The sequence below is a fragment of the Melozone crissalis genome, unplaced genomic scaffold, assembly GCF_028551555.1.
Source record: "Melozone crissalis strain CALT ecotype California unplaced genomic scaffold, PUWL_Pcris_2 ptg000023l_1, whole genome shotgun sequence".
In the NCBI taxonomy this organism is placed as follows: domain Eukaryota; kingdom Metazoa; phylum Chordata; class Aves; order Passeriformes; family Passerellidae; genus Melozone; species Melozone crissalis.
In genome coordinates, this window is record NW_026535801.1 from 16,156,968 (window position 1) to 16,181,049 (window position 24,082).

Genomic DNA, 24,082 nt, shown 5'->3' on the forward strand with positions numbered 1-24,082 from the left:
AGTTCAGCTCTGCATAGCCCCTGCAACTCATGATAGCTGTGCAATCATCATTCATACTGTTCACATGGACAAAGACCCATCAGCACTCTCTTCCCTGCTTTGGTTGGTATTAATCATCTTACCAGGCACAGTGTCAGAGCTTTGTTCAGAGTTGCCAATCCAGGTGCCTGAAGGCTGAAAAGACCATGTATAGCCAGTTGCCAAGTCGTGTGACCAACCACAAAGGTCTTCAGGAAGATCAAAGTTGCAGTTGAAGTTCGCAGGGAGTTGGAAATCTTACAAAAAGAAATAGAAGCAAAATAAAGTCAGATTAAAAAATGACTTACCCATGAAGGGTTGCTATTAAAAAACAACCCAAAACTAAAATAGCTGGCAAGCCATCAAAACTGAAGAAAGCATGAAATCTCACTCACACTGATGCTTTTAACCTATCTCACATTTCCTCAGCTCCAAGGATCAGCCTTAAGTTCTGCATCATCAAAATGTTCACACCACGTCCTGTGGCTAATCCACCAAACTAAGCAAATATAAAAGCAAGAACCAAATGTTTCCAGACTCTAATCAGCACCTTCTCTTCCTCCCCTAGAGTGGTAAAAATTAAATGCCTTTTAAAATGTCAGTGAAGAGTCCTTCCTGAGTGCCCCATGCTCAGAAGTTCCTGCCTGGCTCCAAAAGGAGAATCTCCAGAAACCCAGCTCCTGAGTGACAGACCCAGCCACTTGCACCAGACGGGAGCTGTCTGTCATCCTGGAGAGCTGTCACTCACTGCTTCCTACCTTCTCATGGAAATGTTACCAGGGAAAATGTGGGGCCACCATGAGCTCAAGCTTTTGGATTCTGAGTGAAAGAAGCCAGCCTCTATTTCTAGCTCTGCTATGGACTCACCACATGGTCGTTGGGCGAGTCCTTCAACTTTCCATCTTGAAACAGGAGCAGAGTTAATTCCCCTGTGACAACAGCTTTGAAAGCTCTGGAGAGCTTTTCTGCAGGCTGTGGGCAGGCGGGCACATGCCAGGGGCTGCATGTGGCACTGAGGCAGCTGCTGGCTCCTTTGGCAGAGGGAATCAGTCACGTGCATGGAGGCTGCAGAAATGGGCTGAGTCCATACCAGGCACTCAGCGGACATGCATGTCTGAGCCTAATTATAGGCCAGGATTTTCCTGAGCAAAGAGGAAGTTTTAAATCACAGTGCCCACAAAGTGAGCCACAGCCAGAAGGAGGTGAGTGACTCAAGTGATAGGCATCAGCAGAACTTCACTGCAAGGGGCAGTGGGCTTTTTTTACATGCTCCCACTCCAAAACAAAACAATGTAGATCATGGATCCTTTTATTCCAATCTAATCTCATACCCTGGAGAGCAGCATTGTTTCTGTTTGGCTGTCATAAATCTGATTGTCCAGAGAAACACGCTCATTGTTTTATGGAGTATGAGAATGAAAATTGTTGCTAAATCTGAGGGAAGCTGACAGGGAGGCTGGTTCCACGCTCCACAGCATACTCTGCTTGCTCTCTTGCCCTGGATTGCACCCGGGAATTGTGTTCTTGCAGAGACTGTTACTGGCCTAAATTTCCCTCCATCACTTTCCCAAGTGCCTCAATGGTGGCAGGGTTGCACAGGCTTACCACTAAGGCAAAGCAATGAGAATCAGGCCCTTTGAGCTACTTCTGCGACTTACATTTCTAGAACTAAAGTACAGCAGAATCCCCATGGGAGGTGTGAAAAAGCCAATTAATATTCTTTTATAAATTTATTTATTTTAAAACCCATTAATTTTTTTTTTATCTGGGACTGAAAGCTGAAGTGACAGAAGTCCTAGGAGATATCTCAGACGATAGTTTTTCCTTGTGAGATTCTTGTTGAAGTCCTTGTGTACATTGTCCAGTGCTGAGGCCCAGGCTCTGCTGTTGCACCCAGGGGAATGCATTTCCTGAACACTGCACTGTACAACTAACCTTGCACAGCTCTGTCAAGCCCTCTCCTCTTCATCTGGACATTTCACAACCTTTAGATGCTCACATCCCCCTTGCAAGAAGCAGAATAATTTGATGTCTGCTTTTACAGATAGGGATTTGAGGCAGAGAAGATTAGCCCTCCCCCAGCACTGAACCTTAAAAAGCACAGCACGGAGTCTAAGCTAACATTCAGCTTCTTCCACCCTCAGAAGAAGTAGCCAAGTGCTACAGTTACCAAACCATTTCACATATGTCTGACAGCCATCTAAGACTGGGTAGATGAAATTCTGCATTGAGTTAGTGTTCCCCTCTCTCTAGTGCCCACACAAGGAGCCCAGACTGTCCTCCTAAATTTTAAGCTGCTGATATTAGGGAAGATGATCCTTAAGCAGATAAGTGTTCAGGACATCAGTCTTCAATACATGCTGTGATTTACTTCCACAGTTGTGACTTCTGCAAAAGGAGCCCTGCATACCAGGCAGTCTGAATCACCTTCTGAGTTTATGATTTACAGCCAAGAGGTGATCTGGAATGGAGATGGTTCCAAACAGGGCACTAAATGAGTTTCTTCAGGTCATGTAAGGAAGCTGGGAGAGCAGCTCTTCATCTCTTGTACGCCAGGGACCGAATTAGCTGCTATCTCTTGCTCTTCCATCCTTCCTTGATAGAACTTATCAGATTTTGGCAGATTTGTTTATGGGTTGGTTTCTTTTTTTTTTAATCCTGGCCCATCACTAATAATATTACTCTAAGCTTTCCAGGAATCAGCCCCATGTATTGGCGCTAATGGGAAGATAAGAGTATTTTCCTAGCTCTTAACCCATCAGTTATTAGATAGAGATGTGCTGCTCTGATACATACCCTCGTCTTCTCCACAGCTGTCACCACAGTCTGTTGCTTCGGCATCAGTTGGGTAGGGAGTGGTGGTCTCTTCACTCTTCAAAGTGGGCACCAGTGTCTCTGCAGTGGGCCTGACATCTGAAAAAAATGGAATAGAGAAGCTGTTTGCAACAGACAGAACAAGAAGCCCAGGTAGTAGAAACAAGGCAAAAATATTTTTCTTCATGTTCTTATAATGGCAGGAAGAGATAGAACAAGTATGCCATGAGATTTCCACATGCTACAAATGTCAGCATGGTTTGAACTTCAAGTGAACTGTCTTTCCATATAGGAGTTCTATGGATTTGGAGTTCCCACTGAACGAGCCTCTTCTCTAGACATGCACACTACTTTTTCTCTTAATTTTTTAATCTACAATCTACATGGGTAGTTGGAAATCCACTTAGCTGTCATTACTGGATAAGTGAGATCACAGGCAGAACATCTTTTTCTTTCATAAAGCCATATGACACATTGAAAAAACACACACAACATTCCCACCAATTGTGCCAATTTATAAAACAAGTCACTCAAACCCACAAATGATGTAACCGCAAACGGACCCAGAGGATCCCCTAGTGAGCTCTGGCTCACTGCAGAAAGCATCTGGTTTCACACTCCAGGCTCCTGACTACGCTTTCAAAGGGTCTCTGTCCAATTTCCCTTTCTCTAACGTGGCCCATGTGTAACAACCTCCAAGCAGGTGTCAGGGGAAATTTAAGCAAGAAAGGGAAGGATATTAAGATCAACAGTAAATGACATTAGGTTCCAGCAAACTCTCCTTTTATGGGTGCATTAAGTGGAGTACAGCAGACTTGATTCTTTCCACTTTTAGAAAGAGGCAGCTTTGCTCAGTTATGCGTGATTGCGTTTCTTTGTCGGCACCCTTCAGGATATCATTTAATAAAGCCAGAAGCAGGAGGAAATGGCTAAATACATTGAATATTTTCCATAGGCTCCTTTATGCCCTTTTATTTTCCTGTTATTAAACATGTTGTACATAAACTCTCTGGGTTTTTCTGGTTTTTTTTTTTTTTTTCCCCCAATGGCTGTCTTTTGTTCAGGATAAAATACCAAATAGCCTCAAAGTCTTTTAATTTGTAAGTTCAAATTTGTTACAACCCCATAAAACTCCAAATGCAACCAAGAAGCAAATTGCAAGGAGCCAGCCACAGAAAAATGTCATAAAAAAGAAAAAAAAAAGGCAGCAGGTGAAAGCAACATATCGAAAGCTGGAACTTATTTAGAGCGGGTACATTTTTTTAGGTTGTTGTTCCTATATATCAACATTTATAGCTGAAATGTGACAGTGTGGAAGGACCTTGAAAGCAAGTCCCATATGGGACACAGATGCCGAGCGGATGTAAATCAACAGTGTTGTATTGCCCTGGACTAGCCGCAGAAATATATCTTGAAAAATCAGTTACCATGGTAGAGCTGCAACACGATGGTTACAAGAGATAATGAAAATAACAGGCAGGACAGCGTCATGTGTGAAATGGAAAGTGAAAAAGAGAGGTCTTGCTTGCTCGCTTTCTCACTCCTCTCTGGCCCTGCAAGTGTCTGTTCAACTGGTGGTAACTGCTAATCAAAATGCAAAGTCACTGAGCAATTGAAACCAGATGTTTGGAACTTCAAAGGATAGAAACCCAGCTGCTAGTGAACATTCATCATTCTCCACTCTTCAGAGGAAAAATTTTGGCAGGTCTTTGAAAGAAGCCAATTGCTGACTGCCTGCTTCCCAATTTTTGAGCTAGTAGCCAGCTAGTTTGTGAGCCCAGTTGCGGCTGTTACGTGTTTAACTCAGTAATTAAGATGCTTGCTGCTGATAAGAAGTAGAAACACCTGGGCAGGATGAACATGGGCTTAGACCCTCTCTTGAAAATATTTTTAATCATCTTGTTTTAATCCATTTCTTAATCTTGTTCCCAAGCAAGTGCAATTACCTGGGTTTTCGCAGCCACTTTTGTAACATGCCTGGGTCCTCCCAGCAAAGGAGGGCCCTTTCTGGGGATTGTCAAGCCTGCTGCATGTAGCCAGCCTGGATTATGCATGCAGATAATGCCATGGACTATCTCTGCTCCCCAGGTTGCATCAGGGATATAAATGCTTTTTATAACATGGTGAATCCACAAGATTACAAGCCCTGCTCTGATTACAAAGCTGAATGCCTGTAGATTAATAAAGCTAGGGATATTTATGACCTGGCAGTTGAGTTTTAAACATTACAATGTGCAAATTATTACCCAGACTGGGAAATGACCATAAAGCACCTTGCCTGGAAAAAACATGTGCTGTTGCTACTGATATTGAAAATGAGCATGGACACACATGTAAAAGAAAATTTGGGCCAAAAATAGCACAAGGCAATAAAGATGACAAACCCCTCATTCGCTAGGCTGGAGCAGTGCGTGGAAGGGCTGGCATGCACATGGCTGGAGGTCCTGGCTCCCCTTATGGCAGCGATGCAGTGCTGTGATGCACCATCCAGCAACAGTCTGCAGAGATCTGGCAGCTGGAGACTCCTGGGAGCTGCAGGAAGCAGCAATGTGGGAGCTGCCTGACCATGTCTGCACAAATCCTCAGCTCCTGCTTCTTGCACCTGCTTCTCCCACAACATCCTAAGATGTCGTAAAATTTAAACTAAGATCTAATCCGATTTAAAGTGTAGATAATTTACAATGGATTGCCAGTCCAGGGGGATATTTACTATTGACTTCAAATGTGAAAAATTATCATTATTAATAGTGTGTACATGTTGGGTGATTTGCTGTTAAGTGTTTGCAATGCATCTTGCAGCACGTCACAGGAGGAAATGCTACTAAAGACTGCACAAGAGGGTAAAAAAAGATCTGTGTCTTTCAAGCTTCCTAGAATGGGAATTCTTACAAAAAATGCTTTCTACAGATGTGTTTATAAAATGGAAATCATACCTCTTTATCACTGACATCTGGACTCCAGATTCATATGTAAGCAGATTATTAAAAATCAAAGATTAAAAAAGAGGATAACTAGCCTCTGGCACTGCAAAGTTAGCATCAGATCAAATGACCCTTTGGGTACATTTTTTGCTTTTGGGGCTGAAACTGTGGAGAAATCAATCACCGCTGAACCTCAGAGGGTCAGAGGCACAACCTCTACTGATCCCAGTAAGTGTGTGAAGTTAGTTTTCATCTCTGTATTAAAAATGGTGGCTGAAAGGCATACTACGTGTGAAAAACAGGTAGGTAAAAGTGACCAAGTTTCCTGGGTCCTAGGGATGTAGAGTTAACTTCCCAACCTTGTCTGCAAAAAGGTTTCCACGTTGGGTTCAGTGAGAGAGGGACTGTTGTTTTTACAGCAAAGCCTTGTTGTGGCAGCTCAGTAGATGAAGTATTGGTCACTGCAACTCTGCTTCTCCTCCTACTTTTTGTCTTATTATTTGCACTAAAAAGCCCAAATGTCCTCTAACATAAGAGGCTGTGAAAGACTGCACAATGTCCAGGTAAAAGATCTGAAAGGAGCTGAGGACAAATTCTGCATGGGGCCCTGTGTGAAAGCTTGGAGCCCAAACATTGCTGCTACATCCTGCATCAAAGCCAGTTCTTTTCAAGGCGGAAATAAAAGGTGGGGCCAAGTCACCATACAGGAACTGCCTTCATGGCTGCAGCCTCCCTGCCACAGCATGGCCGAGGCAGGACAGCAGGAAATAACCTGAAGTTTGCTCCTTGCTGGTGTAGTGCCTGGCCCCAGAGCAGGCAGTGGGCAGAAGTGTAGGGGTTCCTACCTGTCCAGTCACAGCCCAGCACCTCCAGGCGCATTCCTATTCCTGCTGGGGACCACCTCTCTGGGTGCACTCGGACATACTGGGCAGGAACAGGGTCAAACCTCCGGACTTCGGGGATGTCGTAGTGAATGTTGCCTTCAAAAAGCTACAGAGAGAAAGAGAGAGAGAGAAAAGGCAAGAGATGTGTGCATTGTGAGCATTTCACATGCTCTCAACCAGACTTGATATTTTGGGTCTGGCAGAATGTGGCCACAGTCTGACTGACCCCAGGCCACTGAGCCCAGCTGAGCAGAAATTGGGCGGTTCCTTCTTGGTTTCAAGAGGACCAGCCAGGCTGTTTCTGAGAAACTTGCACAATCTCTCCTGGCCTCTGCTCAGAATCCAGGGGTTAGATTCTGATCCAAGCCATGCAGGGGAAGCCTAGGGAATATCCACTAAATTGACATATAAATGAGATCAGATTTGTCCTTGGTAAATAAAGAAGCTACTGCATGTTCTAGGATGGTGTAAATGGTTGGTTTTCCTCACAGTCCAAGTACTGGTGTTTTTCAGCTTACATGAACAAACTAAAGTCTGTGGGGAATAAACAGAGGGCTATAGATAGCATCAGCCCTCATCTGAAGGATCAGGAAAAATTAAAACTTACCTAAATTTTAGGCAGAGGAGTATGCATAAAAACAGAACAGGCAGTAGCAGGGAATTTATTTATTCCTCCTTAAGCCCCCTGCCACTCCCATAGCACTAAGCAAAAAGATTATGGGGAACTCCAATGATAAAGAAAAAATATGGGGAATTTCAGGGTCACACCAGTGTGGCAAAGGGACTTCAGATATAGAAAATTTCCTAAAGAGAAGTTGTGATTCATCTTCCTCTTTCAGAGGTGCACACCACAACAGCCACACCTTTCTCCTTAAAATATGTAATTAGTTAATGTAAAACATAATTGTTTTACACAAAACATAATTAAACACACCATCTTTTGGACTCTGACCTGCAGGAGCTGAGAGAAGCAGCAGGTGATGTCCATGCCTGGTCCACAATAGAAAATGAAAAGCAATTGCCGTCCCTGGGGAAAGGTGGGACTTACGGCCACTAGTACAGATTTGGAGTAGCACCAAGAGACACAACCTAGGATTTCATGGTGACAACCCCAAGCTCCCAAGGTCTCTGTGGGAGTGGACAGCCAACTTCCCAAGACCCCACCAGGCAGACTGAAGCTAGTCAGAAAAATATCCTGTTTTGCAGCTGCTCCAGGCAGTGCCTACCTTGGCTTGCATTGTTTTGGGGTCCTGGATGAAGTCCCAGTCCTTTCCATTCATGCTGTAGGCCACCTTAAACTTCTTCACAAAGGAACGGGACTCAGTGGTGGTCACACTGTCCCCTCCACGAGCCCCCTGGATAATGACGCCTTTGATGTTCTTGGGGACACCAAGGTCCACCTGCAGCCACTCCTCCCCAGGCTGGGCCTGGGGCACGCGGGGAAACCAGCCCGAGCGGCTGCTCACCAGGCGGGCCATGCTGGGAGACCAGTCATAGCCTCTGATGGAAGAGGCAGAGATCTGTGAGTCAGGAATGAGGCCAGAAAGCATTCCCAGCAGGTTGGAGCAGGGTGAATCTGCAGGGAAGGAAAGGCCATGAACAGTCAGGGTCATTGAAGGGAAGTGCTCATGGTTCTCTCTCCAGCATTAAGCTCTGGACACTAAACCAACACCAAAGGGCATTTCCCCCTCCCTGCAGGAGCTGCAGTCCTCTCCCTCCAAGCGCATCCCTTGCGATGAATGCCTCCATGCTAGTCAGTGTCATGTATTCCCACCACAGTATTCCCACCACAAGCAGCCATGAAGTGGCAAGGGTCAGCCCCCTGGGACAGGCTGTTGGAGGGACAGAGGAGCACCGAAGCCAGGGAGAGGAGAGGACCCTCACCAGTGATGCGGCAGCCATACAGCTCCAGCCTCAGGGCGATGCCGTTGTGCCAGGTCTGGGGACGGATGCGCACGAAGCGTGTGAGCACTGGGCTGTGGATCTTGTTGAGAACCACCTCTGTGGCATCCTCATTGGCCTGAAATGTCTGCAAGGGAAGGGAGGCACAAATGTACATTGGCACACACTGTTACATCCTCACCAGATAAGCAGTCAAAATAATCTCAGCAGGGAAAACCAAGGAAAGGCTTTCTGGTCAGGGCCAGCCTCCAAGCACCAGAGGCCAGCAGGGGACATGTGAGCTGCTCATATATCACAGGACAGCATGGTGGATGGACTCACCTACCAGACAGGAGGGCCAGGAGCTTTCTGCCTGACTGCCTCTCACAGCACTTTGAGAACCATGAGCACCTCAGACTATCAGACCCCAGCTGCTTCAAGCTTGCCTCCAGACCTAGATCTGCTCCAGTACAAGTGACAAGATACCCCCAAACAGGCTGACCCCCTCATGCATCTTACACTGAGCTCCACCTGGGAACATCATGTGCAAGCAGTCCTGTGAGCAGGAAGGGTGCACTTCTGCCTGGGGTGACAAGCTCTGCCTCACTCAGCCCCTTGCCTTTGCCTCTCCTGTGCACATGCAGCCTGCCACATGGAGACAGCTTTTCGGGAGTTTATGATCCCACATGGTATGAAAAGGCTGCTGCCTTACCAGATGGCCATAATCAATAACTACCAGATGGATGTTAGATCCACCTCTTCTGCCCATTTTTTTAATAGGCTGGACAAGGACTGGATACATGTGTTTCTATTTTAGGCTGCAAAGCCATAGTGGGAAAGAAAAGGGAGGGAAAGAGGAAATACCCAAGGGGAGGATAATTTTCAACCCTTTCTCTGCCCCAGCATAAAGCACCAGAGCTCACTGACCAAGGCTGCAGGCATTGCCTGCTTTCACTCCAAGCACTTCAGGACAGGGCTAGACTATGCTCCCATCTCAGCTAGGACCCACATCCACACTGAGATGCTGGCTGGGTTCTTCTGCAAGCTCCCACCATGTGTATGTGTACTAAGCACAAGAGTTCCCAGTAAGTTTATCTCAGGAAAGCAGGAGAGTGTAATCTCTGGCACCAGCCTCCTGTGGGAGGCAAGAGTCAAACAACTGAGGACAGAAGAAGGGGTGAGGCAGTATCCTGGCCCCTTGCCTTGAATAGCAGCTAGGAAGCATTTTGTGAGCCTCCTGTGGCTCTAGGCTTGCAGATGGCACATGTTATTTCCCTTCTCCCAGGATCCAGCACGGCAGGGTGTGCAGAGGGTGTTTACAGGGCTGTTCATGGCACCCCAGCTAGCTCTGGGCTGCCCCTGCACATCACCATCCCCTCCTTCAGCAGTGGATGGAGCAGCCACTGCACAGAGGGAATCACTTGCAAATCTGGCTGGTAATTGGGATGAGGGGTTGATGTGAACTTGAGCAGAAATGCTAATCTAGAGAATATATATCATGCTGCTACCGTTTAACAACACAGCATGGTTTATGTGTTTTTAATATCCTATTTTATCCCGTCTGACCTCACTTCCCATCTTTTTCCTTGCTCAGCAGACACCAAATACCCTTTTTTTCCAGCAGGAGGGCTATAAGAAGAGTGGTTACTGTGAAACACTCTCCAGGCATATGTGTGTGTGTGCCTTGTAAACCCGCGGGCACAGACACACAGACACACGCACACACACACAAACAATTTTAAAGGATATATTTCCACACCACAGCAGAGCCTTCAGCTTTATGCCAACACAGAAGCTGACACACAACACCTTATCTCTGAACCTAACACCGGAGGACAGGAAATGTTTATCTGAGCCAGTGCAACTATTTTAGCATAAGGGGCAGCATGTCAGGTCAGACCAAAGGTCTCCCTGTCCCAGAGGATGGCGCCTAATGCTGGCCACAGCAGATGTCCAAGAGCACCAAGTCCAGTCTTCTCCTGGCAACCTCTATTTGCTTCCCATCGTCAGCAGTGTGAAGACTCCATGAGCCAAAGGTTGCATATGGACCAGCATGTTTAACAGTCACTGACGAGGTTTGCTGCTCTTTTTGATTTAACATGTTTCAAGTTTTGTTCTTTTTTAGCTCACTTCACACATACAAGCATCAGGGGCCAGAATCCAAATTTACACCAGCATAATTTGTTGCTGACTTCTGCACAGTCAAGCTTGACAGAAAGCAGAAGCAGGACTGAGCCCAAAAACTTTATCACTGCTATAGGCATCACTGAAAACATCTCTTAGATGACCTTGGTCTCAATTACTTGCTTCCAAGAAGAGCAATTTCAATTCTGCTTTAGATTAAGAAATCAGCAACTTACTCAAGCTAGATCACATTCAACAAGCTATGAACTCTGAATCTGGGCCATGACACTCCAGACTGCCAGCTTGTGAGGGCAGAATTGGCACCTGACTTCCAGCTGTGCTATCAGCTGCACTGGTAGGATCATCTGTTCCATTGAACCTCGCTTCTGAACAGCCCCAAATGATCACGGCAAGTCATTGCTTGGCACCCTGTTCAGCATAACACAGAGGGGCCACTTCCAGAGGGCATGTGCTTGCTGCTGCTAGAGACCTGAGGTACTCTCACATGCCTGCTCTTTCAGGCTCCTTCCCAAGGGGAAATGCATTGTGAGCCTGCAGGTCCTGATGCTGCTGACCAGGGTCTGACCCTGACCGTCTGGTTTCCCTGTACTGAAAATCCTGACCCCAGAGCCCCAGCACACTGTGGAGAGAGGCCCATTGACTTCAACAGGCTCCACATCCTGCCTCAAATTAGCACTCACAGCATAGGAAGAACTAGCAAGAAAATGTGTGAAATTGGGAGTGCCAAGAAAGCAAAGATTTCTTCCCTCTCTACCAAAATAGAACATTGCTATTCCTCCCGTCCTATCTGCTTCCCATCCCACTCAGCACATATTTTGAGCCAAGTCTTCGAATGGTGTAAATCAACATATCACCATCGAAGTATAAGAAGTCACAGTAATTTACACCAGCAGAAAAAAAAATACCTGGCTGTGATCTAGGGAGATAGATAGATAAATAGATATATACTCAGTGGAGAGCACACATGCCTATGCACATGAACACACACTGAAGGGTGGTAGAGCCAGAAGACGAATGGGAAAACCATTAACAAATTAAATGCACCTTCCAAGAAACAGTCAAGGGAACTCCCTTTCACTGCTGCATCAAAGAGCTGCCCATCTTTTCCTCATACACTGTATGTTTACTTCTGTTTTAGTCCAGACAGCAGGTCTGCATGTGAAATTAAATTGATAATCAATGAGAGCTGACCTGCTTAATTAATTTGCTGCAGAAACCAAGTGGTTAGGGAGAGGCTGTAAAAGTAGGGGACATGATGTCTAGGCTAGAGGAGGACTGCAAAAGTTTTCTGTGTGCATACACATGCAAGATCCACAGCAGCATTTACAAGTTGCATTTCTGACATGTTGGAACCATCATAGGGTGATGGGGGGATTGCCGAAGCTACATTAGTTCCAGTGGATATGGGAATTGTGCCATTGGCAGCTTGGAGTGAAGGAGATGAAGGACAGGGAGACAAAAAGTGCCATGAAGTTGAAGAGGCAGCGAGTCAGGGAGGGGGTAAGAGGTAACCTCTCTCCTGCTTTATTTATTATGCTGCTTGGCCACTATGCAATTTCTTGGGGGGCTGAAGAAAGTGGCTGAGGGAGGAAGAGGAGAAGGCCAAGGACAGCAGCAGCCCTGCCTTCATCCATACGTATGTGTCTCTTTGGACCCACTAGATTTACTGCAGGATTATGTTACTCCTGTGGAGACAGAGCTCTGGAACAGAGCATGCTAACAGGATTAGGGCTTCAGGATTTAGACAGAGAAGCATGAAGGAGAAAAGTAGGGGAGATTATTTTCCTTGTCATAGGGAAGGCATAAAATGGGGCATGTTTGATGGTGGGAGGATTCTGGCTCAAGTGGAGGGTGGATAGTTCTGGATTTATTAAATCCAGGAACAAGGAGTTAAAAGAAAAATGATACTTGGCAACACTTAACAAAGCACTGTGTCTGGGCAAAGCACACTGTGCTGGGCTGGGCTTGCCAGCTCCGTGTCTTTGAGAGGCTCCACTCAGATTTGGGAGTCATCAGGGACACGAGGAGTGGTACTATGCTAGCCTGCAAAGGAGATAGAGAGCCCAGAAATACAAAGCTTCAGCCTTGCTAGGAAATCCAGGGCTGTAATTCTCCCCAGGTACTGCACCAAGGGTGAATGCACAAGTCTGCCTTTGGCAAAGTCTGATGTCTTTGTCCTGCCTGCGAAAGCAGCAGAAGCAGGCTGGGACCTGGATGTTTCTGGGCAAATCCTCTGCACCATGATGTCTCTGTGCAGAAACACTTGTGGCCCTCTGGCTCATTGTGCCAGCTTTTCCTTAGTTTTCCAGATAAAAAAGCCACAGGACTAAAAGCTTTTCTCTCCTTCCTCAGGTGAGTAAATACAGGAGACCTAAGAACTGAAAAGACAGAGGAACATTCCTAAGGGAAGGTACAAAGAGTCATCCTCAATATTCCCTGCTAGCACCAAAAACCTCTGATGTTCCCAGCTGCAGTGTACAGCTGAGACACTGCTCCTTGCAGCAATTCAATCTTTGTGCAGCTACCACCTGAAATGCCACTCAGGAAAGTTAACTAATAACAAGCACAAAACCATCTAAATAAGTAAGAAATGAAAAATACACATCAGCTGGATCTTGCTGCCATTCCTCATCCATTGACTTCTACAGATTCTGAAAATTTTACACACAGAGCAATGGAGGCAGTGAGAGCAGCACTCATCATGGCCCAAACCCACTCCAAATCCTGAAATCCATCCCATCCCCAGTCCTTTGCCACATTAGATGATTCCTATGAGCTCATCTCCACAGTTACTAAGATAGAGCGGCTCACACCACATGGGAGCTGGAACCCAAGATGCTACAAAGATGGAAGAGGATGAAAATGGATGAGAGCTTGGTTTTCTGATAAAATCCTCATAGTTGAGCCTGTCCAAAGAAAATGGACAAAAATAAAAGGACAAATCCTGCCAGGCGAAGAAAATGGCCAAAAACAAAAGGTCAAATCGTGCCAGGTGCTCTTTTCCTTCCTTAGGTTCAAGAAGAGTTGTTGTTTTCTAAAGACATTTGCAAACCATTAGATAAGATCTCGGCATGCACACCAGGGCTGATGCCTGGAAGATAACATCAAACCTCAGAGACCATCAGCCTGGTCCCAGGTCCCAGGTGGTGGAGGAAAACAGAGTGAGCAAGAGCCAGAACAGCTTTTCTGTAGCAGGATTGGGTTGGCCCTGTCCCCTGGTAGGGGCATGCTGGTGAGGATGGCACGTTGTGGTGGCCACTCTCCTCCCTGTCTCCCCTCTCAGGGACACACAAGAAGACAGCACAGAACCTCTGGCCAGGTTGCTGAGTTAGCCTCCCACTCTGGCCCCACGCCTGAGAGAAAGATGGAGCACCAGCCCCTGGACAGGGGGATGTCTGGGCCAGGCTTTGTGGGGAGTGGGCTGCCAGGAAGGAGGAAAACCTAGCAGGGATGTGGTGGGAAGGGGAGGGAATGTGTGGAGCTCCACTCCTGCCGGCTACCCTCCCACTGCCTCCCCATCCCAGAAACACAGCAGTGCTCAGCACGGAAACAGCCCAGCCAGCCCTGTCTGTGTGAGCACATATTAATCACATTTTCCGCTGCTCCATCCTGCCTTTCCCGTTTCCCTTGCTGCTGAGTGCCAGCAGCTGGGGACTCAAAGGTGAGCCATCACATTTGCAGGGAAACACCCTGGCCCCACTGTCATCTGAAACACCGGAGGGAGGGGAAGTAGGGGGCAAAAGAGAGGTGATGAGAGCTTCCCATCCTCTGCAGGGAGCATCACCCCCTCCCCATCCTCCTGCACTTGCTGGTTTTCTCTTGCATTAGCTCCCTGATGAAGATGTGAATGTTAGCTGACCCGCCTACACGTGGCAGAGCACTGCTTTTGGCCCACAGAGCTGGCAGAAATTCCAAGCAGTGTTTGGTACACACCATATGTCTATGTGTGCATGTGCATATATACATGTGCATGTGCAGATATACATATATGCATATATGTATGTGTCTATATATATATATATATATATATATATATATATATATGCATGTATATAGAGAGTGCCTGTCTAGCCACACCTTCCCCTCCCTCCCTGCTCCTCATGGCACCAAATCAAGCTGCGGCAGACTTGATGAATCCCTTTGGCATGGTTTGCTCCAGCGCTGCAGCCCGGGCTGCACCGAGCTCCGCACTGATGCAGGGAGGGAGCTGCACCCCGAGCACAGACATCACAGACATCTGGGAGCTTGCTTAGCACAGGAACAGCAGGATTAGTGTGGGCACGGAATGTGGGACCAGCGCCCCCGGCACCAGGTCTGTGAGCAAGTGGCCTTGGCCTGGCCCTGCTGAAGCTCAGCAGCTGGCAGCCACTTGTTTGGCGGGGCAGGAAAGCAGTCACCCGGATGCAAGGGGTAGGCGAGCCACCAAAAAGCAATTACTTATCCTCCAGCCTTGGGAGGTGTCTGCTACATGAAGGCCAGAATGTGGGAATTAATAGATACTGGAACAGAGGAGTAAAAAAGAAGAGGTTTGATTTTTTCCACTTTTTTAATGAAAAGAGGAAATAGAGTAGAAAAAAGCTGACAGAAATCAAGGGCCAAGTCCTGAAATGGTGACAATTCAGATGGTTGTAAGATTGTTTTGGATTGACACCAGCCAGGCTTTAGGGTCTTGCTGGAGCAATGTAAATTGGCTGAGCAGCACTGAAACCAGTCATGCTGTCCTGCTCCACCCTGGCTGAGGATGCAGTGTCCAACACCCAGGACTGCAAGGATGGGATATTTATTCTCCTCTGCAACTAAAACCACCCTCCAGGCTAGATTTCTGCTCCAGCTAAGACTTGAAAAGTTAAATTTATTGCCCGTGGTTATTTGGAACACTGAGCTATATATGTAGCTCATCTCTCTGTTCAGCATGATGAGTATATCCTGCCTGACTCAGCTTACAGAAAAGGTCCCAATGAGACCCAAACTCACCTGGGGTGAGGAGAGATGGCCCTGGTTCACAGAAAGGTCTGCTGTGACCAGTGGGTCCTGGGAGAGCACAGAGGCTCCACCCCACTGCATGGGCACCGTGTCAGGGCTGTACATGAGCTCTGCCATGAGCTACCGTCCTGGAGCCAGCACACCTGGGATCTGGGGGAGCCCAGCTGAGGATCCCCTATGCGGGGCCGGACTGCCCTATGCCTCCATTTCCCTGCTTCTAAAATAGGACTAACACTCCCTCACTGGCACATGAGGAGCTTAAATACTCCCAATATTGCAGGTATGAGACCCTGATAGGTACCTCTGCACAGTGAGGACTCATTCTGGGAAGCAGAGGGAATTTGAACCTAAGACACACTTGTGGGGAAGGGGAAATCGCACAAGCCCGGAAGGGAAGGAAATGTCTGGATGAATCCTGGACAAGGCAGGCTACTGCATTTCGTGCCAGCAAAGGGAAGGGACAGCTAATTTAATAGAAGTGCTGAGCAATGAAAAATGACTGGGACATGTGTGTGGGGGGAGGTGTGTGGGACCCAGCCAGAGTTCACACAGACACACTATGGCACATCAGCAGGGAGCACCTGAACAGAGCAGCAGTGCTGGAGGGTGCCACAGAAGAGCAGAGAAGCACTTTCTTGAGGCACCCTTAACCAGGGAACAACCACATGACCAAAGCAATAGACAGAAAAGCCAGCCTGGCACCATGGCTACCTTAACCCTCCTCTCCATATACTTCCCATGCAGACCACTCCAAGTTTATCTTTCCTGGCCACACACTAGCATCCATATGGTGTGAAACAGATGAACACCCATATTTTCCCTCCTTCCTCCTTGCTCCCACCTCTGTGGGTGTCCCAGAAACACAGCAAGAACACGCACAGCTCCAAGGGCTCAATGCACCCATTCTGACCATGCCTGCTTAGCGCAGATCTCACAGCTCTGGCAGCCTGAATTGTTTCTCATTATTTATTGCTCATTTTGTTCTCTGGGATGGTGCAATTGCCTCTTAGGATTTGTGCCCTTTCATTTCCAGGCCTCAGTAACTCCTGAACTACAGTTTCATGTGGCTTTGTGATTGTTAACCCAGCATGCAGACGGGTCTACGACCACAAAAGCTCAATGAATCTTATATGGCAAAACACAGGCTGTGAAAACATTTTCTCCTTCATTTGCAGTCAAAGAACATACTCTCACCACCACGAAAGATGCAGCAGCAGCCAGGTTTTCCAAGGAATAGTGTTTCCTCATTGCTGTGCAGAGGAGAAAGGACTATTTCTGCTCAGAGCATCATCAGTCTTTTAACTGTCATCAGAAAAAGGGTCCCTCACAGATTAAACCCTCTGGGCCTGCAAAATCTCTGTTCTCTTCCCTCTTGTTGGCTGCAAGACTCACCAAGGTGCAGGAAGAAGAGACAAAAAGGACATTACCTTGTGGTTTTTCCCGTGTCTGTACATCATCCAGTCCTCCCCATTGGTGCTGACCTCCAGCTTGTAGGTACGCACATAGTAGCCCTTCTGGGTTTCTCTTGAGATGGCACCCTGTGTGGCAATGGCTGTGAGCACAGTCAGGAATTGGAGGTCCACCTTGCCAGGGGAAAAAGGGACAAGAAGGAGAGTGGTGACCACTCCAGACTGGCTAGTTAGTTCCTCTCTCTGTCTCTGAAAAATTAAGAGGTGCAAATTCAGCCTGTCTCACTCTCTGTGGGTGCACAGTTCAACATCCACGACCCTTGCCAGGGCTGACTACAGCAGGATAGAACCCTGGGACAAGAGTAGCTAAGGATCTTGATGTCTCTTTATATGGGACCATCACAAAGCCTTCTTCCTGCCTCAGACCAAGCAATAGGATCTGCACAGAAGCGCACATCCATTAAAGCAGGACAGAGACTGACTTTTTCCATGTAAAATAAAAGCATAATATCCAATTAGCAAGTGCTGCAGCTCTTGGTTTTGCCCTGCTGGTTTTTTTTCCTGTTTGTTTTACAACATGGGTTGAGAAAGGTCAGCAGAGCTGGCTTAGTAGCCCTGCCATGAATGAAGAATGAGACGTCTGCTAGAGGCAATGACATTCAGCACCTCCTGCTCGTAGTGCCCTTTAGCAAGCAGTGTCTCCCGGTGATGTGACACAGCCAGAAGCTGTGTGTGGACACACTGTGGCTCTAACCAGCTCCCAGGGAAAGCCTTTGCTCTGTCAGCCCCCCGCCTGACATCAGCCCGCTCACGCTCCCTGCATCACTGATGAGATAAACATTATTCTAGTTGTTTTTCTATTCACCCCCTGGAGACTTTGGTCCTCAGGCCAGTGGTGGAGTCAGTGGCCCTTGTAAGTGGCAGAGGTCTCTCAGTCTCTGTCAGTCTGACGGAAAGTCCATCAAGGTTTGGGCAGAAAGGAGGGGCTGGGAGAGAGACAGCGGATGGAGTCAGTCCCTGTGCGGGCAAGCTAATGGGAGAGCCAGCCTGCCGCATTTCACCAGGCACTGCAGCTCCCCTGCTGCTTGCTCCCCGTGAGCCAGAGGCAATAAAAAATTCAACAGCCCTTATGGTCACAGGTCAGTTTAGGAGTGTGACACTCCATTTGGTGGGGGAAGAGGTGAGGGGGCTGGAAAGGTACCTGGAGGTACTCTTTGTTGCTGTCTACATTGGGGGTCCAGCCGTTGTCATCACTGTTGAGCCGGCTCTGCTGAGGGGTCCATCGCCCATCCGAGTAGGTGGAGGAGGCACTGATCTGCATGTTGGATATCCTGCCAGACTCCATCCCCAGAGGCACATTGCACTGAAAGTCTAGAGCAAAAACACACATACACAAGAGATTGGTTTACATTCTCAGTACTTCACCCCCGAGTGAAAGGCAGCCCTGAACTAATCTCTCCAGCTAACCCTGAGCAAAGCTGCCTGTCTGGAAAGACGAACAGATCTGCACCATCTTGCAGGTTGTGTGTGTTCACAGATGGCACTGAAAAATTATAGATAGGGCAGCTTTGTGTTTGCATGGCCCTCTGAACACTAATACAGTCTGGATCTTTGTCCCTTTCTCCATCTTCTTCACTTTTGTTCAGTTTTGACACAATTATGTCCCTTGCCTCCCTCCATCTCCACCAAGATGTTCCAAGTACCCTTGCCACAAAGCTCCTATTTTGAAGGCTGTAGGTGAAATGTAAGCACTGACAAAGCAAGGAATACAGACAGACACATTAGGAGGGTGCTTACTGTTGCCAGCAGGAACATCAAGGATTGGAATGGGCATCTCTAAAAGTTTTGTGGGCATATGAGAGCAGGGATGCAGGTGTATTTGTGTCTGTGTCTATCTGCATGCACTGTATGTGGTATCAGGCCCATAGGGATTAACCAGACAAGATTATGAAAGACACTGCTATGCTTTTGTTTGGATCTCCTCACTTCTAAAGCTTTAGAAGTCACAATTAGCTCATTTTTATGGCACAGCTCATCTATTTTATAGCAGCTGTCCTGTAAAAACAATACCAAAGAAAACAGTGATAGAAAATACTGCATGGGTCCAAGCGTGCTTCTGCTGTAAACCAACGGGGCTCCACCAAACTGCCTGTGTTTTTTAATGTGGTCAAATCAGCCTTGGATGGAAATGATGGGCCAAGTTAGGATGTCAGTGCTATTACTAAACTTTCATTTTACACCACCATAAAGGAAAACAGGTCTGGCACTTTCACAAAGGCTCTGGTGCTTGATTTCTCAAGCTTTGTGTTCAACATTTTATTTACAAATCCAGATCAGAAAAGGGATTAAAGAACAGATCAACTGAGTGTGGCAATAGGTAATGGTGAAGAGCTCATGCTTATCTGTAACTCTCACAGCCTCAGCAGAACAATCCTTACTCAATCACAGAGTAAGAGATTGTAACCCTGCTGCCCTGGTGCTGCACAACCCCTACTCTACGCTGCTCTCTGTCACAGGCTTTCAGTGGCAGGTCAGGGACTCCCTGTCTTTCTCTGGGACTGAGGGCTGTCCTGAAGGCTTCTTCTGTTGTATCAGAGGTTCACTGTGAACAGAGGTCAAGAACAGTAGTTCTGAGGCAAAAATATCATGGGAAAACAAATTGAATCTTTCCTTGCCTGCATTATCATAAAAAATCAAAATGCTCTTCATTCTCAAAACACACAACTTATTTCCTCGCTCCATATCAATTTACCTCCCTTATTAAGGGTTATAAAACAAAATTTGGCTTGAAATTCTTAGAGCTTTAAGCAATCTTTAATTAGACAGCCAAGAAATTCCAATTTGTGGTTTGGGGCTGTGAATTTCTGGAAAACTAGAGAGAGAGAGAGAGCGCATATTTTTCCCCATGCTTTAATGAATCTGCTGCACATGCTGGGCTGAAGTCTTCCCCTAAATCTTTTGGGCTCAGTACATACATGAAGGATGCTAACCCAAAAGGTATTGAGAAGACTTCACAAGCAAGTGAAAAGTCAAGAAAAGGTCAGAAAGTTAAATTCTTACTTGAAATCTTACTTCTATCAAAATAGAGAAGAGACCTAAGTGAAACTGCTGTCTGCACTGCTGGTGGAGAACCTGTCCCTGGACACACTTCTGCCTGCTTTACTCTCACATATGCCAAAAGAAAGATGGGAAACACAGGGGACACAACTAAGTCATACACACACATTTCCAACTTACTTTCTGGGACTTCCTGGTGGATCAAGTAGTACTGAGCAGAGAAACCATCCTTAGCCACTGCCAGGTCCGTGTGGAAGGTGAGAGAGAGGACACCGGTGGTCGAGCGGATGTCTGATGGCATATTAACGCCACAGTACCTGCCTATCAAGGGGCCAACTGCAAAAGAAAGAGCAGCAAAGGTAATGCCTGCTTTTCCACAGGCCTCCTGGGTCACCAGCTCATTGCCGATCAGGATAAAAAAGATAGGCTTCAGGGATGGGCTATTTTTTATATCTATTGGCCTGGTGCCATGCAGTGCAGAAATATCCACTGCAGCAGGCATTGCTCTGCAATTGCTGGGAAATGCTCCAAAATGCTCTGTTTCTCGGTTTTGCTATAAGGTAGGGAAGTCCTCCCATCATTGCATGAACCCACTGCCCTTCCCTGAGGGAAATCTGCTGGTGTTTTGAGTGTCCCATGGGGCTTTTCAGATCAGTGGTTACAACAGAGCAGTAGTTTGTGGTTTAATGAAGGCAGCCTTCTGCAGGCACACTGTCCCCAAGCTGGCCATGGTGTGCCCTAAAGGCAGGTTGCAGGCTGCAGCCACCTCTGAGGTTAGGCATCCTTGGTGTTCTGACAGACTGCACAGTTTTGGAGCTTTGTGACGCCAGGAAGGGCCAAGGAAAGCAGTGCAGCACCCTGTGGCTTACCCTGAGGGATGCCATCCCAGATGTCTAGCCAGTCATACTTGCAGTCTCCTTCCCCTGACTGCAGTGGGTCATGCTCGAGGTCAAAAAGCAGAAAGTGGAGGAGGATTTCTGTCTTTGGCTTGGCTATGATGGTGAAGATGCAGTCCAGGTTGTGTGGATACTTGTCAGGGAAACCTGGAGACTCAATAGTGCCGTTGGAGGCAGTGAAGTTTCTGGAGCAGTCCTCGGAGCCTGTAGCAGCAGGAAAAACCCAGAGCCTTAGCAACAACGAAGCTTAATGCGAACAACTTGGCACTGTGAAAACCCCACTCTGAGTTTAGGGTTGTGTATTCACTGCTGGAAATGTCCTGCAGCTCAAGAGCTGTGGGAATAACTGCAAGAAGTGAGAAGGTGGTTTTCAAAGCTTTCCACAGGTGGAAAGACAAGGTCCATGAGGTACTGTAGTGGTCAACATGGTTCAAAATCCCTTAGCTTTGCAGACATAATCTGTAAACCACTGCTGATCCTCCTGACAATTACCTCAAAACCAGGACTAGAAGAGTGATCCTATCCAAAGCCATTGCTGTGATTTGGCAGGCCAGCATCATGCCATGTCCCTCACATCGGTGGTGGTGGACAGGGAGGCCACACCAAGTTGGTCTGTCTTCCTCAGCTGGCACTTTCCACTCTAACCCACCCCCAAACTGACCTGGCAGACCTGTGTGCTACTCCAGAGCCTGCAGAGAGATTGGCTGGCACATAGGGAGCCTCCATCCACAGCAGTCATGACACAGCTGCTACATGCAGCCATGACACAGCTGCTACATGCAGCCATGCAGGCAAAGGTGCCACAGCGACCCCAGGGCTGGTGGAGGAGCCCCATTTGGGGAAGGAGCTGCCTGGGATAGGGCACAGAGGAGTATTGGGATGTACTCATTTTGGAAAGGCTGTTCCCATGGGCCAGTCTCCTGCAAACTCCAGCCTTCCAGCACAGATATGTGTGCCTCAGTTTCCTCTTGGGAAAATCCGTAAGCACAAATATTTACACAGCGTGAGAGCCTGTGGGAGGGTGCCAATGTCTCCACTGTTTGCTGCAAACCCTTGGGAAGTGCACAGTTAGCCTGCAGCCCCCACTCTTGCCCCAAAGACCCACACAAGGGACAGGGGCCAGCTCCAGCATACGTCTCCACAACGAGGCCACATTAATAGTGGGGATAACAGAGGCCGTGGCAGGGGGGTCTCTGCTGAGAGCAGGAACAGAGCCCTCTTTTTCACAGAATGAGCCATCCACACCAGAAATGCAAGTTATTTCTATCCTTAAGGAAGACCTTTGCGTGGTGGGGAGGACAGACAATGTTGCCTCTTATTTATTGCTGACCTCAGCACTGGCCTCGGCTGCAGCCGGGCCAGCTCGGTGCCCCCTCTCATACAACCAAGGTGCCTCGGGCTGCTTGGGGAAGGGGGAATTTGTGTCATATTCATACCACGGTGACTTTGAAAGACTTGTCAGGACAATAGGCAACAGAAATCTGCAGCCTGGAGCTATCAGAGGAGAAAGGGGATGTTAGAGAGGCTGCTGGCCACTGCTGCAACCTGGCACTAGCATTCACAAAGGTTTCTGCTTCACTTTCACTGGGACACTCTCCTTCTCCTCTGCAAACCCTCTTGCTCCAGCTCTCCCAGGCAGCACCAGCCTTCCCAGGACTAATGGCAGACTTGTTACTCAATTCAGCATTAACCTACAGAGTCAGGCCAGCAGCCTGCAGTAATAGCAGGATCTTGCACTGCACTTGCAGTGCCTGGCTGGAGAGCTACTCAGGAGAGGCTCTTAATTGACTACCTAATGAACCAGCCAGCTTTTCTGGTGTGAACCTGTGGGGTAAAATGCAGAGACAAAAAAAAAAAAAAAAAAGCCAACACAAATCACAGCATAATGCCATGAGCAGGGATAAGAGTGTACTTCGTTCCAAACAACCTGAAAGACTAACAGATAAATAGTGAAAATAACACAAGCTCTGAGCTCACGGGAAAATGAAAGGCTAAACCTAGAGTCAGGGACTGTCCTCTAGCAACAGGCAAGACCACATTAGACAACAGTTTCCTCCCGTGGCGTTGTTATCACATTCGGCATCTTTGTCTACATTTTTGCTAATAGCAGCAAACACAATGATCAGCTTTTTATAAGGAAGCTGCAGATAATCAACGGGAGTCATGCTGACTTCTGCAGCACAGGCCAGCCGGAGAGGAGACAGCGCTGGAGAGCTCAGGCCGGCCCTGCGAAACTGACTCACAAAGGGAGCAGCAGGGAGGCTGGACCAGCCGGGGCAGGCGGCTCTTGTCAGCCCACAGACTGCTGGCTGATACCCATCAGGGGATTCAAAGACTGGTATGTGGTTGTTTGTATGCAGATTGCTTCCCTCTCACACTGTGATAAGGGAAATTTAGCACAAGGTGGGGAAATAAATGCTCCATTGAAAAGAGTTGTTTTTTTAGGTCACCTTTAAGACAGATGGAATCTGCAGCCACTGCTGCTTTTACTGATGTGGACAATGACGATCCGATGACCTTTAAAGCTGGTGACACCCTTGCTGGTTACGCTGACAGCTCAGATGGAAACTTGGCCCGTGCCTGCCTGCCTGCCAACAAAAGGCAGGGTTTGCTTGCACTGCAAGAGCCCTGCAGGGTTTGCTTGCACTGCAAGAGCCCTGCAGCCAGCACTGCCCACGGCCCTCTCTGGAGCCCTGGCAGGGACTGGGGTCGGGCAGGTGTGGGCTGGGAGTGCTCCCGGATCACGGGCTCACCCACACTCCTGTGCCAGAACCTGCCTTGCCAGGCTTGATTTCGTGGGCTGCGGCTGTAAGAAAGTGTGGCTGTATCTGGAGAGGATCGCTGCCCCCAGGGGTGGGGGTGGCAAAATGAGCCAGCACCACTTCAGCTCCAGCCTCCATCCAATACCTGCTCTCCTTCAGATCAGCTCTTGATTCCTCTCCCTCCCTCCCAGTAACAACTTCTCCTTTCCTCACAGATTTGGTCCCTTGCTGGCTCCCAGTCAGACCGACAGGGTTCCTGTCTGCCATCCCTTCCCACAGCATGGCCAGGCCACCTCAGCCAGCTGGATCAGC

The 24,082-nt window shown here is 47.8% G+C and overlaps 1 protein-coding gene across 4 annotated transcripts in view; it reads right to left on the minus strand.

Moving 5' to 3' along the window:
- NRP2 (neuropilin 2) overlaps window positions 1-24,082 on the minus strand; it is an 88,686-nt gene that overhangs the window by 34,687 nt on the left and 29,917 nt on the right. For all 4 annotated transcript variants that reach the window (XM_054277658.1, XM_054277657.1, XM_054277660.1 and 1 more), the window contains exons 4-12: window positions 20,982-21,212; window positions 20,293-20,448; window positions 18,257-18,426; window positions 17,074-17,229; window positions 8,522-8,666; window positions 7,864-8,213; window positions 6,599-6,743; window positions 2,815-2,931; window positions 123-275 (exon numbers count right to left, since the gene is read on the minus strand). In XM_054277658.1, coding sequence (XP_054133633.1) covers window positions 123-275; window positions 2,815-2,931; window positions 6,599-6,743; window positions 7,864-8,213; window positions 8,522-8,666; window positions 17,074-17,229; window positions 18,257-18,426; window positions 20,293-20,448; window positions 20,982-21,212 — 1,623 coding nt within the window. The remainder of the gene's footprint in view (window positions 1-122; window positions 276-2,814; window positions 2,932-6,598; window positions 6,744-7,863; window positions 8,214-8,521; window positions 8,667-17,073; window positions 17,230-18,256; window positions 18,427-20,292; window positions 20,449-20,981; window positions 21,213-24,082) is intronic.